The sequence below is a fragment of the Nothoprocta perdicaria genome, unplaced genomic scaffold (assembly GCF_003342845.1).
Source record: "Nothoprocta perdicaria isolate Ctin4 unplaced genomic scaffold, notPer1 scaffold_6, whole genome shotgun sequence".
Lineage (NCBI taxonomy): Eukaryota > Metazoa > Chordata > Aves > Tinamiformes > Tinamidae > Nothoprocta > Nothoprocta perdicaria.
Window position 1 is genome coordinate 1,172,952 of NW_020455865.1, and position 18,072 is coordinate 1,191,023.

General features: G+C 41.2%; 1 protein-coding gene across 1 annotated transcript in view; it reads left to right on the forward strand.

The window, feature by feature from the left end:
* The window catches only part of DENND1A (DENN domain containing 1A), a 150,208-nt gene that overhangs the window by 84,335 nt on the left and 47,801 nt on the right, over window positions 1–18,072 (forward strand). Inside the window, exons 12-13 of the mRNA XM_026049414.1 lie at window positions 4,361–4,462; window positions 8,591–8,716. Of these exons, the coding sequence (XP_025905199.1) occupies window positions 4,361–4,462; window positions 8,591–8,716 (228 nt within the window). The remainder of the gene's footprint in view (window positions 1–4,360; window positions 4,463–8,590; window positions 8,717–18,072) is intronic.

Consider the following 18,072-nt stretch of genomic DNA (forward strand, 5'->3'; position numbering starts at 1 on the left):
TGAGTTTATTTTTTCTAGCTGTRATTGAATAAGCATTTTCTGTGTTTTTAAATAAAGGGATAATATATCAGATATTGTGAAATACAAATTGTTATGAACGATAGAGATATAAAGTTATAGTTGTACCTGGATGCCAGGGAGTTGAGAAAAGAAGGATGTGTGAGGAGTTAAATTGTYCTTGGACAATAGGAAAAAGAAAATATTTTGATCTAAGAAGAGATTGTGAGCAGAGGGGGTGCTGGGGGGCTCCGGGCCAAATAAGCACTGAGGTRCCGCGGCGGCTTCCAGGAAGCGGGAGGCGCCTCGGGGAGCGCGGCAGCGGCGTGTCCTGCCTGGGACCCCCGTGTCACCTGCGCTGGCTCCGGGGCGGCACGCGGGCCGGCGGCGGCGGAAGCGGGAAGATGCACGGGAGGGGGCAGCGGCCACCTGCGGTGCCAAGATCAAAGCGCGCAAAGGGCAGGGGGCACATCCAGCTTAACCGTATTTGTCTGCTGAATAGCTATTTCAGATTGTAAATCTAAGGGTGATTTCATTAAGTCCTTCTGGCTGCTGTTGGGGCATGAAATAATAAAATTTTATATCCGTTGCCTTTCCTGCTTCTGGCAGCCAGATTGACACGTTGCTGTCTGCAGCGGCGGGGCTCCCGAGGAAGCGGGGCGACCGCTATCCTGTCACGGCGGGGCGCGGGGCCCGCGGGGCTGCTGCCCGGGAGCCGCAGGACAGGCTCAGGTCTGCTCCACGAACCAGTTACCAGAACAGTAGTTTTTGTTATTTGGAGTGATAGCTTCTCTCTTCTGTTATTGCAACAGTAGTTAGCCTGTGCTCACGAAACCTCATGGTCAACTTGGTTCATCTTTTGACAGCAATTTAGTAAGGAAGGTGGATAAACCTGAGAACTACTGAGGTTGGGGATATATTTTTTTAAAGGAGCTAAACTTCTGAAAAAAATTCAGCTTGTCTGATTTGGGATAAAGAATGGGAAAAATACAAAGCAGAGAGAGRGATAATATATAGTAACACTTAGTAAAAGCAGGAATTAGTCGTAATRATGAGTGTTGACTTAAGCCTATGAGCAGAGAGAGACAGAGCTGCACCTCATAACATTTCTAATAGAATATAGTTTGCTCTGGTGTTGCAGACTTTCACCCAAAATATGTAAATTACTGAAAGTTGCGTTTCTTGTGAGCAGGACAGACTGCCCTAACTGCTGCTTATTTACTGACCTGGTGTTTAAGGCCCCCTGGAGTTTGTTTGAAAAGTTAAGAGATTTTCACAGTAAAGGTGCCATTTCTGAAATTTAAAGTGCTCTTTTCACCAGGAGATAAGTTCACTCTGATTAAGTCCGTAATTCTTACTAAGCCATGTTTATAGAGGCCATAAACAATGGGTTCAGTGTGCTTGTTAAAGCAGCTTTCCATACCTCTCCACTCTTTTAAAAAGAGACATTTAAAATAAAAGGCAGGTGTAGCTGCTAGTCCAATTTGGTGGGTTTTAGAGGATTAATTATGGTTAGAAGGAATTCTGCAAGGCTGGTTAGAAGAGTTTGTACTTGTGGTAGATGATGCACATTTTCACAGAATCACTTCTTTTGACTCAACAAATCTCCCGTCTGTAGCAAATTAGAAAGGCTAACTGTAATATTCCTATTTCTTCCTGTTCTCTACATATTTTTCCAAAAAAATGTGGACATAATGAATCAGTTCATTCTGTTCAGCAGGAAGCACCTTATTTCTAAAATTTCATTTCAGTACTTGGGAACATGTGAGATATATATATGTCACCTGAGTGGCTTGATGGCTGCCCCTCGGTGGGTGACAACACCCAAACTCTGCCCATGATCCACAGATGATACAATTTCCAGTTTGCTGCAGGATTTAATGTGGGGAGTGCAGGAATCCTTACTGCCATTCCCACGCCAGAATAATTTGTTTTATTTCCAGTTTAGGTCTTTTCTCCCCGCTCCAGACTCCTGTGGCTGCATTTAACAGAGGAGCCATTGGATTATTCCAGCAAACTAATCTCCCGAGTATCTTTTGATGTCTTTTTTCAACCATCTTTTTGATCAAAGATTATGATGAGAGGAAAGATGGTAAAAACAGACTAGGGTAAAGAAGAGCTGGTCAGTCTGTACAACGTGACCAGCTGCCTTTGTGTATTTTTCAAATGCAAGGCAAATTAGACCCTATAAATTAAGCAAGTGTCAAGTGTTTAAAATCTGAGGACTTATAGGCAGGGGTTTCTACTCCCTTCATACAAATATTGAGAAGTTTTCTTTGAAAAGCTTGTGCTTTTCACTCTGAAAAAGCATAGCACAGCAGAGTTTAATAATTAGTTAGAATTATTTCTGGACCATATGTAGAGGTGAATTAGGTTGATCTGCATTTATAATCCTTGCAGCCTGAGCTGCGTCTTTTCCTACTATGCTCCTTGGCAGATATCTGCTTGTGAAAAGCCTGTTCTTTGCTGCAGAAAACCCCAACATTTTGCTGATGGGAAGGTGCAGATTCGTCGCTGAAGTCATACAAACACCCATTGACAAGTTCAAACACATGTATGCTGCTTCTTCGGCAGGAATCGAGAGAAGGTTTTAATTCCTTCTGTCTTGTCCTACTGGCACTTGATTTTTGACAAGCTTCTGGCTTTGGTTAAGTGCGTTGCTAAAGACCTTTTTGTTGGAACTTTTCAGACTCCTCTGAGTATAAGTGAGATTTTTAATTTTGTGAAACAGGAAGAAGCAAATCAGTTTGTCTGGCTCTTCCGGACTCCCAGAAGGAGCGAGACTCCTGGATTGCTTTAGAGTTTATCAGATGCAGCCAACAGAGTGACCTTTGGTTCCTGAAATGGAGAGGAAAGTACCTGGTTTGTCACGCAGGACTTATGCCCCTTTTATGTGAAAGCACTAAATGGAATATTCTCCCATTAACATTAGAGAAATTTCTTGCTGAAGACCCAAACGTAAATGTCTAGGAAACTTGCTTGAAGGTTGTTGCTGTTTTTTCATTGCTTTTGTTTTTTACCCCTGAGTACACAGCAGCTTTCTTTATAGCCAGGGGACTGAGCCTTGCAAATGAAGGTAATTATTTAGGTGCCTAAGGCTTAACATGGCCATTGTCTTAGAGCTTTAGTTCCTTTCCCTTGAAGGAAACAAATCCTTCCACCCCACAAAACCGTAATCAAAATTGAATATGTTTTCGTTCATTTTTCTCCTCGCAAACTCACATTTGGTCCTACTTATAGGTACGTAAGTCATGTGCGTCCCTGGAAGCGTGCTTCCCAGCGCCCTGGGAAGTTTCCTCCATTACCGTCTTCATAGTTCCACTTTTTATGGTTTCTGAATTTACAAAGACAGCATTTCAAGAGGGCTTCAATGTGCATCTGTTAAATGGATAGAAACAGTCTTTAGCCGCTGCATCAGTCAGACATCGGGAAAAGAAACAAGATTTAATTGTCTTGTTATATGAAAAAATGTTTAAAATATTTAAACGTTGCTGTGTTTCATACTGGCAGTTGTTTTGTTGTTGTTGAAGCGGGGAAATATAATTTGACAACGTTCCACTCTTTTTAGATACTGGAAATCAGAGGCACCAATGAGTGTTATTTTGAGGAAGAGGCTATGCTATTCTTCTGTACTTTCTGGTACTTTTATGAAGACATACTCTTACTAGATTAGAGACTTTTTTGTCTCAATTAATGGTGGTAGGATCAAAAGTTTAATCTAGCTGACCATTAAAGAGAATGGGATGTGTTTTGTTAGTTAGTTTGTGTCTTTTGTTTTTTAAACCCGTTGCAGCGTGAATATTACTTTTAAATACAATTGTAATTGTCTCTATATAGGAGATGCAAGAACAAGCCAGAAAACGGAGCAGATCCCAGGCTTGATTTACTTAAAACTCTACCAGAAGACACACTGTTTTGGCTATTTCAGTTAATTTCTGTGTAGCTATAGAAATATATACTTGGAATTTTGACTCAGGTGAAAGCTGTATCTAGGCATAGTAAATAATTGTGCAAACACAATACCTTAATTAAGATGAGACCATATTTAAAATGAACACTTTTAGAGATGCTTGAAATAACTCTCTGCTTGAATGATTTCAGACAGAAACCATGAGATTTCAAAATTTCAGTATGCACAAGGTTAAGAATTTCCGTCTACCAATTGAAGATTAATTTTTCAAACTTATAAAGTATAAATAGCTGTAACAAACTGTGAGAGTAAGACAGGAATTCTGGTTGTTTTTTAGATGCTTGAGAAATTTTGTAATGCCTGGATGCTGTGTTATCGCTCGAGTTCTTTATGAACAGGATTTAACTCTATTTGTATCTTCCTTTCCTTTCTCTTGATTTTACTCATATTTAGAAAGTGAGAAACATGGCCCTGGAAGATGTGGTGATTCTCAATGTAGATACCAACACACTGGAAACCCCTTTTGATGATCTTCAGAGCCTTCCCAATGATGTGGTATGTACAAAATGATTTTATTCAGCTCTGCCAGGACTCAGAAGTGTAAATCCTTTTGACCTGCTCAGTTTCTAGGCGAAGTGTATCACTGTGTTACTTTGATTATTTTAAGCAAATGGCTTTAACTCAGTAGTTTCTTGTTTTGAAGTGTTAAGCCAAGTTGTCTGAACACTTGCAGATGTATTTCCTAGTCTCCAACCAGAATTAGCTAAAGCTGATGTAAGCTAGCAATGCTGCAGCAACCCAGGTTTGGGTTTGGAGTATTTAAGTCAGATGATGGCTGTTTAGGAGAACGTGGATTGGGGAAATCTGAACTTCTTTTACTGTTTCAAAATATTTTGCTAGTATTAGTGAGTACAAGGGGTACACAAAGAGTTTTGCCTGTTGGAAGGAAAACTCAAGCGCTGGTGAGCACTGAGTGCATCCCATTTCTCTATGATCAGTGGGGTGATCTGTCTGTGCTCAGAAAACAGTGAGTTCTAGGTAGAAGTTCCACCTTCACTGTGAGCCTCTTGGCCTTTGTGAAGTGTTTGGTCTATAAAAGTCACTTCCACCCACTTTTCTGCCCATAGAGTTTTGGTTTAGATTTCACTCCTGGCTTGCAGAGCTGGGCATCGCTCGTGCCATTACTCGCAGCCTGGGAAATGACAGGCTTGTAAAGCCTGGAGAATTATGTAAGAAATGTCTGGATGCAGTGAGTCCTGGGCTTCAGACATGTATATGATTTGTCAACAATCAAGTATTATATTAGATTTTATGAGACTTCATTAAAGGAACTGTTGTAGGAGCACTGTAGAACATCAGAAGAGACTTCACCAATAAACACAGAACTTCAAGCTTTGGAATGTAATAAATTTTAAGAGACTTCCTTCCTTTCATTATTTACTTTTACTTCACTTTTATAACAGTAAAGAGTTGTGTTTTATTAGTTCAAAATTCTTGATTCAGTTTTCCACAGGTCTGTTTAAGAGCTACATTTTATCTTGGAGGATGTTTGAGCGTAGCAGAGGAAGTGCTGCCAGCAAATTCAATTAACTGGCATGGCTCACAAATAGCGTACATGGTGTATTTTTTTTTCTCACAACTGCTATATAAATACAGCTGGGATTAATATTTGTTGTAACAAAGACTTAACTTGAATAGTGTTGCTTTTTGTAATTAGTGTTTGAGATCAGTATTTATTTAGCTTTCTTTCATTATTTTGGTTACCTAGATGCTGAGGTATTCTCTTCTAGGTCTTTTCCTTTCCTTCTTCCTTCAGACTGCTTAATATTTGGCTTTGACCACTAGAGAGCAGCTGCTCTTCTTTGCAAGAATTGAATTTCTGTCAGTTCTTTCATGCATCATGTGTTTGGAACTGTAAGTGGATCAAGTTGCTCATCTCAGCAGGGAGACACCAAAGCCGATCCATTATACTTTTTATTTATTTATTTATTGGTAATGGGGATATGTGGAGAACATCTCCCTAGTGTTGTATATCTACATAGATGCATTTATAATCACATAAACTAGGTAGAAATCTCTTCCTGAGTGTTGTGATCATATATGGCTGTTCTGCCAGTATTCTGCAAATGAATACAAACATCCATGAACTCTTGAATATACACAAAATTTTCTTTGCTGAATAAATCTATCAGTACACCACAAAGATGACAAATATTTTCTGATGCATATGTAGTTGAAAAAATGTGGTTTTTTTTTTTTTTCTTGACTATTCTAATTAAAAAAAGAATCCCTGGAGATATTTTGAGACTTTCAATTAGAGTCATGTTTGAGTTTCAGGATAGTGGCGTTGCTGCCCAAACTGCTGGTTTTCAGTAGTCCGGAATGAGTTAGTCATCAGGATTTCCCTCCTAGTATCCACGTGAACATGGGCTGTAGTGAAAGGCCTTTGCAGCTGGCATTCCTGTCACAGCAGCTGGATTGCCAGGAGACGCTTCCCGAGGAATCGGATTCGGTGGCGACGTTGCTGTGGTTTGCTGGTACCTGCTCGCAGTCGCGTTTCCCCAGTGCCGTGGGTCAGGTCCTTTAAAAAGCAAGGTGTGTACTGCTGCGTTACGGAGTAGCAGTTGGGAACGGGAAAGCTCTCCCTCGCTCACCTTCTATTTCTGATGAGTGCCTGAAAATCTGGCACTGAGAGCACCCTGGGAAGTAAGTTTCCTTTTAAAATAGTCAATATAAAAAAAAAAAAAAAAAAAAAAAAAGAGAGAGAGAGAGAGATTTATTAAGGACTGTGATTACAATAAGTGCATCTGCTGCTGACAAGTCTCCTACACCACCGTCTGTGTTGCAAGGAATAGCAAAGAGGGGGTAGTATTTTTTTTTTATATACAAACCTTATGGATTTATCATGTATTTCCAAATAAGTGTCATCTTCTAGTCTTAGTTGTAGTCAGAGCTTCATATTACAAGGAATAAAGCATAAGCTCGCTCTGTCAACTTGTAGTCCTTATTAAATGAAATCCTGATGCAATGCCTAATATAGTACACAGCACCAACGAGATCCTACTTATTTTGTGGTTGTGTGAGTATTTTGAGTTTGTACAAGTCTATGGATATTTTAGGCTGTCAGTAGTTTGGTTTTCTATGTTACTGTTGTCCATTCATTAACAAGTTACCACAAGTAGGAAACGTATGGTACTGTTTTTCCACTCAGTGGGAAATTAAATGCTTTTAAGAGAGCAAGAAGTATTAACTACTAAAGCTCTGTAGCAAATCCATTTCCTTAAAGGTGAATCCATTTTTATTTCCTACACTATGTTTGCAGTAGAATGTTTCTTGCTTTATTCATGTTGACAACTGAAAAGCCTTGGACCTAATTAAAAGAATTTCCACTAGCACCTTTACTGAACCATTTCATTATGCTGCATTGCACAGATTGCATTTTGAAACATGGTGATAGTTTAAATCTGACCTTTAAACCTGAACTGCCAGAAGTATAAAAATCTTCTTTTAAAAACACTTGCAGGGTAGACTGCATGTATATGTGTCTGTTTAGCTAGAAATAATCTTTGTTTTGAGTGGTCAAAATCTTATTTTAAAAGAAGTATTACTACCTCTTTAGATAGGAAAAGAATCTTAATTTTATTTATATAGTTTATTTTACTGTGAAATAAATTAATACACAAGCCAAATATGAGCGTTTTTTCTCTTGATACTTTTTTTTTTAAAAAAAAAGCTATGATATTTATTGTGATAAATTTGATCAAAAGGCGGAAATGTGTGAATATAGGAAATAGACATCATCTAGTCTTAGATATACTCTTGGAAGAGATCGAATGATCTGAAAACTTTAAGGGGAGGACCTTCAAAGTTAATTTGAAAATTAACTACAACTAACTTCTAGTTCATGATATATTGTGTATTCTCTCAGAAAATATGCTAATTATGTCCACTACAGCAGAATCTGTTTACTCTTTAAATAATATTCCCACAATGTCTTTAACTTAGCATGAAGCATATAGAGCTGATGCAGTAGAGTTTTTCAGAATAGCATTTGAATTGAGTAAAAGAGGTCAATTTGCTACTTATTGATATAATTATTTCCGTTAAATATATATCTTCATATGGATCCTTTATACCCTTCTGCAAGTTAAGGTGATTAGGGCTTTCCTGGCTTTCTGCTTTCCTTCTTGAAGTTTTGGCGTCTTCCTGTCTTCTCCATAAGATATCTCCCCCTCTGTCAAACCTTGCATGTGGCATGAGCATGGCCTCTGAAAGCACTTGAAGGAATTCAAGCCTGCATTCACTGCCTAGATTGTTGGGCTTGTATTGCTATGGATTCTGAGAGATCTGTTTCAGAAATGTAGCTTGGATTCTGTCTCCAACACCAACAAATTGCTACTCACACAACTATTTGTTAATGATTTAATATAACCCCTAACCATTGAAGCATAGGCACAGCTTTAATATTAATCTTTGAAAGGCTTCTCTAATCTCCTTTCTCTGCTTTTGTTTGGGGTGAGAAATGCTGTCACTAACCATAACATATAGATGCACAGCCTTCCTTCAGTAGTTACTAAGCTCCGAGTGCTTTTAGGGAGAAAAAAAAAAAAAAAGAGATACCAGACTAAATCACAACCTTTTTGTATGTAAGAGAAGTGATCCAGACCTCTTGTGTGATTCCAGGTTTCTGCACTGAAGAACAGGTTGAAGAAAGTCTCTACAACTACTGGAGATGGTGTTGCAAGAGCTTTCCTAAAAGCACAAGCATCTTTTTTCGGGAGCTACAGAAATGCACTGAAAATTGAACCTGTAAGTAGGAAAACAGTAAGCAAAAGGTGTAAATCAGCAGCCAGGGTAAGAGAGGGGGAGGGAAGCTAAGAAAAGAACTAACAATTAAGAAGAGTAGTATAATCCACTTTCCACTAAGTCAGTATTGTGACTGTCTCCCTAACCAGTACTGAAGATAGCATTGCAGTCTACAAAAGCAAAAGAGATATGCAGCAAGCAAGAGGAGAGAAAAGTTGTGGAGAGTTACTGACATTAATAGAGAGTTAAACTAAAGAGAGTTGACAAAAACTTATAAATTAATAGACACAGTCTAGTCCACACTTACTATTGTCTTTCTCACTGCAAGAACAGGCTCTTCATTTAATTTCCTTTAAGGGAATAAAAATACTACTCCAAAAAGTAGTAAAGTACATCCTTATCTTTACAAAATATATGCTTAACTGTGAAACTACAGAAACATTTCAGGACATTTTCAGACACAATACAGTTAGTAAAGAAACAGTTTTTTACAGAAGTACAAAGAATATCTGGAGTTGTAACTATGGATGGTAAGTGTTCTGTTAGGGAAATCATGGATTTCTTCTTCCCCTTCTAACACAGAAGAAGCTAACACAGGTAAGTCAGATTCAGTGATAAATCTGAACAATGGCTTGTTCAGGGGCTCCGTTGAGCTCTGTGGCTGTTTCACAAGGTCTCTGTAGAGATCCATCTCTCATTTGCAAGCAGTTAGAGGCAGAATGGAAAATTGGTGCTAGCTATGGAAAGCTTGAATACTACAGGGAGAAGCTGAGCTGAGTGCTGAGTGCAGGTGGGAAGGCTAACTGAGAGGCGCGTGGATGAAGGCTCGCTGCTGGGAAGGGGTGTTGTGTTCTGCATTCTGAGCTCTGTGCACATTAACAGAGAGATCTGGCATGCAGACAAGTAATAACAGTAATTTTAATCACGATATTAGAGGGAAAGACCAGAGGTTGGACTAAAGATGTAGCAGGACTGGCTATACCTTTGCTATCATTGTTGATGGTATTTCCATAAATGTCGTCTTTGATGACTTTTTGCCATTTTTATGGGCTTTTAAAGCCAGAAGAGAATAATAGTTTGGTCTGAATTTTAAAACAGTTATCCTTATCAAATAAGCATCATTCCCATGAGCCATATTCAATGTTCAAAAGCAACTTTTGAATTCAGCATGAATCCTTCCCCTTCTTATTGGGGGAATGTGTAGAGGATTATTGGTGTGTGCAGGAAAAAATAAATGGCATTGCTTTTAGTGGGTATGACTGCATGCCATAATGTTATGCTTCTTGCAAAGTATCTAATGCAAACTATAGAGAGGTATAAATGGTCGTGCATGTAAATAACAAACATGAGGCTGCATGGCAGCCTGGCCTAAGCCCCTTTATCCGTGTGCGGAGGCAGCGGCTCCTTGCAGCCTCCCAGCCTCTGTACTCACACCCCTCCCAGTAGTTGCCAGGCAACTCTGGGAATATTGGTGTGTGCTCGCCGGGATGTGCATAAGACATTAACTAGTTAAGGGTTATATGAAGAAAAATAAAAATTTAAATTGCTTTTCTGGAAATACCATCTGATATTTTGAGAGCTGAATGTTAAAAATGAAAATTCAAAATTAGTTGACAGGGGCGCACACCTAAAAATTACGATCCCCATCCCTACTGGGCCAGCAGACCTGAGGAGCTTTGCATTTCCTTATTATTCCATCAAATAAAACCTCTAACCATGGTTGTTCAAATGTATAATTAAATAGAGTTGTAAAGATGAGGAAACAGAAAATTTCAAGGCTTTGTTTTCCAAGTCCTTTTATAAGTTAAAAATTAATTACTGATTTTTTATTTCTTAGTAAGATTTATGTAAAGGCAGTTTGCAAAACATGGCAGGTCTCTCGTGTGCTGGACGTGCCCAAGGTGAATGACCTGCCCTGGGTTTCTGCTTCTGCCACTGACGCCCCATAGATCCTGCGTGGGTCGCGCACCTGCCTTGCCTCCCTTCTGCAGCGTGCTGGGCCTCACTGCAATTGCCAGGAGGCTCTTGCTGCTCTTGGCGTGCAAACCTTAAATGTCCAAAATCCTCGGAAATTCTAATCTTAAAAAGAGAGCAAAATCCCAGTGGTGTGTAGCAGGCAAAGCAATTACAGAATACACTTGCGAAGTTCATAGCAGAAAATATGATTGAAATTTAATAGCAAAGCATTGTGACTTTTGTAAGTAATAAGGCATATTATTCCTTAAAGCACTGTCTCTGGCCTCTTATGCTGGGGATGCTGTACTGGGAGCCCATTTCTCTGCTCTCCCGTTTTATGTCTCTTACAGGGCAGTTGTGTTCAGTGTTACTGCCTGTTTGCTCATCAGCTCCACACACTGCTATCATGGGCTCTCTGCTAATAGATGTTTAAAGTGGTCATGATACGCAGATGTGATCCTAAGAGAAATAGAGCATGGAGAGGGGTTCGTACCGAGTCTGTGCACATCACGGAGGATGTCATCATTTCTTCAAAACATTTCATGTCAAAAATCAATTTTGAAACCATTACAGATTTAATGGTTGTAAAAGATTATTAGATTCCATATTGTATATACATATCAGTACCTGAACTGTGAAATCTGAATTACTGTTGTCCTATACTTTCTGAGAACACCAGTAACTCGCACTTTAGCATTAAGAAATATGTCCAAAGAAAGCTGCAACTCTAATCATAAGGATTTATGTTATAGGATAGTAAATGCGGTTTTGCTCCCTGCTGCAGGTACGTGTTTCTGTAGCTGCCTTAAGGCAGGTTTTAGGAATGGCAGTCTTTGTCACACRCGCCGTAATTGCCTTCTCCACAATGTGCCTTAGCAGCACAGCCGTCCACGCGCATCGGGGCCGTGCCTGTGCTCAGCCACTTACTCCAGGTTTCCCCAAAGCCATCAAGGTGCGAGCATCTGCCTCACTTGAATGACTTAAAATGGTGCTGAAGTTTTTGCAGTTTCCTAAGCGAGCCTTTATTGAAAGATGTCATTACCAAGGGAGGTCGTGGTGAGCAGGTGCACGGGCCCGGCGTGCACACAAGCGGTGCGTGTCGCCGCGCCGCGCGCTTTCTCCTCCTGACACCTAGCGGCTGCGGCGCCGCCTCGGGCGCTGCCGCCCGGGCCCGCTGCGCTGCCCGTGGCAGGGAACTGCAGCGAGGCGCTGCCCGTTGTTCTGGCACCGCGGCTTTGCTGGCCGAGCGCCGCGCGCCCTCCAGGGCAGAGCTGCTGCGCTTTGCTGCTCTTGAAGTTCATGCAAGCAAGATGAAAGTCAGTCCTGTTTTAAATGGTACTCTCTGGTATGAGGTGAGTGTAGAAGAGAGCTTAGAGTTAGTTTGGTAACTTATTTAGAGATTTAAGGCACATATATCACCACTGCATCTGCAATAAAGAAATGGTGTATCCAGATTAGTGATGGAGTTGGCAGAAGTCAAATAATAATAGTAATTTATTGCTATTTAAGTACTCTGTACTGATTAGTCTCATAGGTAGCTAGGTCTCATACAGCCCTAGGAAGCTTTAAAGTGTTTAAGAGGAAAATTTGCTCCTCTGTTTTGTGTTTGAGACCACTTTGGCTTCTTGCTGTAGTGACTCATAAGCCACAGCACGGTTACAGCAGTGACACGAGTGGCTGCGTGTCGCAGGGAGGCATTAAGGTGCAGCATGATGGCATGACACGAGCCGTCTCTATTAGCTGTTTGGTAGCAATCCCTTGCCCAGACTAACACTATTAATTCCTTCAGCGGTTCCCGAGCCATGAGATCTGAGTGGGACGGAAATGAGGGAAGGAAGCGGGTGATGAGTGGTACCGAGTGAAGAAGCAAATGCCAGATGAGTCCAAAGGGAGGTTTTGAGGGGGTGAATACAGGAGCCTAACAAAGTGCATGCTACGTATTGGTGCATAATTTTTTGAAAAGACTTTGTAGCTTGTGATGCTTTATCTGTGGTGAAGTATGATTGTTGCCATGGTGAATTTTTCTTTTTTTTTTTTTTTCTCTAAACTCTTCAGTGGAAGAGTAAACAATTCTTTGCAATTCCCAGTAATTGCCACATCGCAGTTGATCCCTTACATGGGCACCTTTTGGACAACTTTGTTTTCCATATGGAAATTTTTAAGGTATTTTCTACTGGGTAGATCCTTCCCTTTCACAACATCTTTTGGCTAGGGCAAGCTCTCGTGAGGGCCTCTGGCCATATAGGGCCTTTTGTTCATGGAGAATAAACAGGGCAGATGTTGTTATTTATATTAGAGGCATACAAACTCTGTGCTAAAAATGGTAATGCAAAGGAAACAGTGAAGAGAAGCTTATAAGGTTCAGCTGTTTGTTTTGCTTACTTTTTTTCTGTGCTCCTCTTAAGGTTATTATTGATGTGTATTTAATAGGAGTCCATCAGCGTCTACTATTTTATCCTGTTCTATTTTTCTGTTTGTATGTTTAAAAAATGAGATTAATTGAATTCATGTTATTCTGGACCTATGACGTTTCTTTTCCCCAATGTGAAAATCCTGTGGTGATTTGTAGCATTTCAAAGATCACAGTTTGCATGTGTAATTCTTGTTAAGTTGTGCTCTTTATCGAAAATGTTCGAGAAGACGTGTTATGCAGGACTCAAAATCCTGATTGAAAAAGCTAAGAAAGCTGAAAAACAGCTACTGGGACAATACTGATTTTTTCTGTTAAGCCTCTTGCTGTGGTCTGTCTGTCTATAGCAAAATGCAAGGTTTCAGCCTTTGCTTTTGCCGTTCTTAATCTTTAAAATGACTCTATTTTTAGTAAGCATTTACAGTGTTTTTTTTTTCCCCAAAGTGCATTTAACATTCTGCATCTGAGTATGTTGAGATATACGTACGTAATGAAACTGAAAGGCATTCTCTTTAATCTCCTCTAACAGTCAATTATGCAGTAAGTAGAATTATTCTGTAGTTTCCATACTGTTATGTGGTGAGATTCTGTAATTCCATATGCCGTATCAGGAGGAGAAAACAATGCCAAATGAAGTTAAATTGGAAAGATCCTGGAGAAGAGAGGCACAACTCGAGTTAAGGTGACCCTGTGCGGGATGTTGTGCAGGACATGGAAGGCTGGTGCGGTGGCAGGAGGGAGCCGAGACGTGTTGCTGTCCCCTGACGTAAGCAGCGGTTCTGCCCTGGCAGGTGCAGTCGAGCTTCCGTGCCCACCGCGCAGGAGGCCGTGGAGGGCAGAGCCGTGCAGGAGGCCGTGCAGGAGGCCGTGCCCGGCGCGCGGGTGCCCGTGTCCCCGCGCGGAGCCCTCGCGTGCGCCCTGCCGTGCGCTGCAGGCAGCGAGTGCCGTCTGTCCGCTTGCTGGGTCGGGTCGCTCCTGAGGCTGCCGCCCTTGGCAGCTCCCTGCCCACGGTTCCTTTCTTGGGATGTGTGGGTTTGCTCAGACCGTGGGCGTGCGGCGGAAAGTGTCCTGGGTTGGTGTTCGAGTCACTTCTGCCTCCAGTGAAGTGACATGTTCAGCCCTCAGACGGCACCGGCTCGCTCTGTTAGTGCTGGAGGAAGGAAGTAGTGTTGTTCAAAAGCCTCTAAATCTTCCTGTTGCCAACGAAGGCTGCACGGTGAGGAGCAGCACCAGGAAACTTCAGCTTTACAGTAGGAGGATTTGTACATCCAACTGATAAATTATTCCACTGTGCCTTTCTCACCTGATTTTCTGCTTTTTTTATGTGTGTGTGGTTTCTGTTTTATGCACTTGTTTGTTTCTCCTCAATTTGCTTCAAGCCTTCATTTGTGTTTGACTCGCTTTGAGCCTCTGTTCTTTCCACACTTCCTCCTGATGCTTAGGGTCTAATTGCGAGCGCGCGGCGCCGTAAGCCGTGCAGCAGCGTGCGCCGCCGCCGTGCCGCGGAGACCACATATTTCCTGGCCTAATAAAGCGCAGGGGACTTGGACGGGAACAATGAAGCATGTAAACAACCCCGCGCATCAAGTAACATGACCGTCGACTTCTGCTTCTGCGTAAGGCACGCARTGACTGTGGATTTTTAAAATGAGCTGGGAGAAGTTGTTTTGTGTTGGTAACACCAGCACAAGACTGTTCTGCAGGTAGAGAGGGGCTGAGCCTGCATCCCCACCCATAGGAGTGGCAGCAGAGATGAACCAGAGGTACTGTCTGCCCTGGAAGGAAGATGATAGGAGATTTTGGTACTCAGTTCTGTGAAGTGGATGTTGGTAGCAGGCAAACTTGTTGAAATGATGGTAACAATCAGAATATTAAATTGGATGTATGTTAAGGACAAACTTTAACAGCTCTGGTCTTTGCCCTGGGAGTGGCAGACATTCGCCTTGTAGTGTGAATTGCAGTATAAACTTCTAGTGCGAAAATGGGTGTTTGATTAAGGTGAGAGGCAGTAAAGTGCTTGGTAGTGAGGTGCATACGTAGGTGGTGGAGCTCCCTGGTGCGAGAGGGAAGGAGACGCGGGTGCCGTGGCTGGCAGGTCTCTGCCTGGCTTCCGTGTTGGGGACCGTCCCTGCGCGGTGCCCGGCCTCGTGTGCTCGGCTGCACCACGGAGCCGCGACGCGGCGGGGCTGGCAGGGCCCCTCGCACGCGGCGCCCTGCGCGTGGCCCTGCACCCGTGTGCGCGGCCCCCGCGTCCTGCGGGATCGGGGGAGCGCCCAAGGGACCCCAGCCCCGCTGCTGCTGCGCGGCCCCTGCCAGCCGGGAGCTTCATCCCAGCGCCTTGAGGCTGGGGGAGACGGAGCGCTAGGGAAAGGTGAATCCTGCCCTGCAACCAGCATGTCCTGCAGGCCAAGGGAAAGGAGGGTGGAAGAGCACCTTGTCCTTTACCCTCCTCGCCTGGAGGGCAAGGCTGTGTAAGCTCCGCAGATAAATGCGTTGTTCTTTAAAAAAAAAAAAAAAAAACTATTTCAGTCTGGTAAAACATCAGATGAAAAGATTCTTTCTTATCTTATCCTTTTCTAATTTAATTCATTGTTTTCAGTTTTCCTTTCATTTGATGATGAGTAGCTTTTGGAAATGACAGATACTCTATTGTGACTGAAATATGCATTTTGTAAGTCATAACTTTACTTGGTATTTAAGTAAACTGTGTATGTACAGTGTGCAAGATTTATGCAGACACAGCTGGAGGTATTCTGCTCACAATTCCTATGGTTGCAAATGTCTCTTTCAAGTTTGAAAATGTGTTGCGAAGTAGATACCGTTATGATAATTGGAAGTTCAGCTTCTCCATCTTACCTCTTTTTTTCTCTCTTTTTTATTTTTTTTATTTTTGAATACAATTAACACATCACACACACTTCACCTGGTCTCTCCTCATTTACCTCCGACACTGCCTTGATATTTATTTAGACACATGTGGTGCCTTTGCTTTGAACTCAATAGTTGGTATATTCACTAGATTTTTTTGAATCAACGTGTTTCTCGATTAGAGATATACAATTAGTTGCATTGTTAGAGAAAAGTATACGTATTGATGGCAATTTAAGTCTTTTACTTATTTGTTAGATGATCATTTGAAGACTGTAGAGAAAACTGTGATTGCGATCAAATCAAAATACCCACCGAGAAGGAAAACAGCTCATTTTATAATAGTTATCATGAGGGAACAGTTCAGATAAGATAGGCAAAAAGATATCCAAAGAAAAACTATATCTCTGTCAACAGAAAATATACGTATAACAAAGAATAATTCATCTAATTTGAACTTGTATTTTCTATGGCGTAAACATGAAGAGCAGAACTCAGTGATTTGCTCGAAATAAGCTTTATTCTGTCAGGTTCAGCAGTGATAGTTTTATTTCTGTAAATGAAAGCAAGATAGTTCATATATTTTGAAAATGACATGCTTAAACTGGAATTAAAATGTTGTTGGTTTAACAGCAGTACGGGCACGGTGCAGAACGGAGGAGTCCCCGCGCGGGCACGCGCGGCTGCCCAGAGCCACAGCCCTCTGCGGGGGCCTGAGGGCAGATGCCCGTTGAAGGGGGGATTTGTGTATTTGCTGTATCCTAATAGTGCAAAAGGAACCCGGGGTTTCCTTTGGGATGGCTTCAGCTTCAGTACATTTTGAAAATGCACATTTAAAATATATGATCTCTATGTAAAACTATTTGGGAGATGGGTAGGGATCTTTTTTTTTTTTTCTTTAATGAAATCATTCTATAATATTTCAAGTATTGACTAAGCTGTAAAGCTTAGGGCTGATAAACAAAGCATCTGAAGCCAAGTGGCCCCTTAGCTAACCCCAATTAAAATAAAGATTTCATTGCGCTCTGTCCTGACAGAGAGGGAACATATTGTTGCCTTTAAGGGAGTTTGGTTTAGTTAATGAAATAATTTATTTAATTTTTTCAAGTACTGAACCTAATTAAATAAGTTTCAACTTGACTTGTAGTTGAGGACATTTTAATTCCTTAAAGGTTACTTTTGTGTCCAAGTGTAATGCTCTCTTGCTGTAATTTCTGATGCAACGTTTAGTTTTCTGTGTTTATATAATATGAAGTATTGTAGTAAAACTTCTGTGAGTAACCATGTGCCTGTTCTGTATGCACATACATATTTACTGTTGATTCTAAATGTGTAAAACCTGTTATTGATGTTGTAGTTTTCAAACACTATATTTAACATTTCTGCTCAAATTTAGTACTTATTCTAACTTATTCTGGATTCTTAAAAGTACTGTGGAAACAAGTGTGACATATTTTTGCTCTCAATACACTTTAAAAGCTGCAAGTGATTCTGTGTACATTACTTAGTTCCATTCAATTAAAATCAAAGATATATCAGAGATGTTTTTTAGTGAAGCTGTCAATGCAGTAGTTAAAATCTTTATCTCAGTATTTTTCTTAGAGGATTAATGTTGAAAATGGAAGTAGTTTGTAAGGACAACAAGCAGATGAGCTTGCCTTCCTTCGGGAGCTGTCTGTGTGTAAGGGCAAAATTCGGACTGCGTTTGCCAGCTACTAATATATTATACCTTCTCCACCGAAAATATAGGAAGGATACAGAACAGCTTATCTGAACACTTTCTTTTCCATGTACCAGCATTTTAAGTTCCACACTTGGAGGCAGTTGGAGTGGGAACACTGTCATTTAACTTAACGTCTTTGCCAAAATTTAAAAAATGTTAAATGGCTGCTGTGCCTCTTGCAATAAACTCGTGTAAGAGGAGCTGGAGTCTGTTCCGAGCGGTTGCAAGTCCTGCTGTCTGGGGTGTCTTCCCTGTGCTGGGTCAGTGTAAGAGCCAGAGACCAGTGTTAGTCAGAAAACAGTAGGGTTTTTAATTGGTTGATACAGAAGCCAAATCCAAATAAGGAAGTTGATGCTTAAGGTAAATAATTTTTAGTCATAACAGATATTCAAATATCTCTAC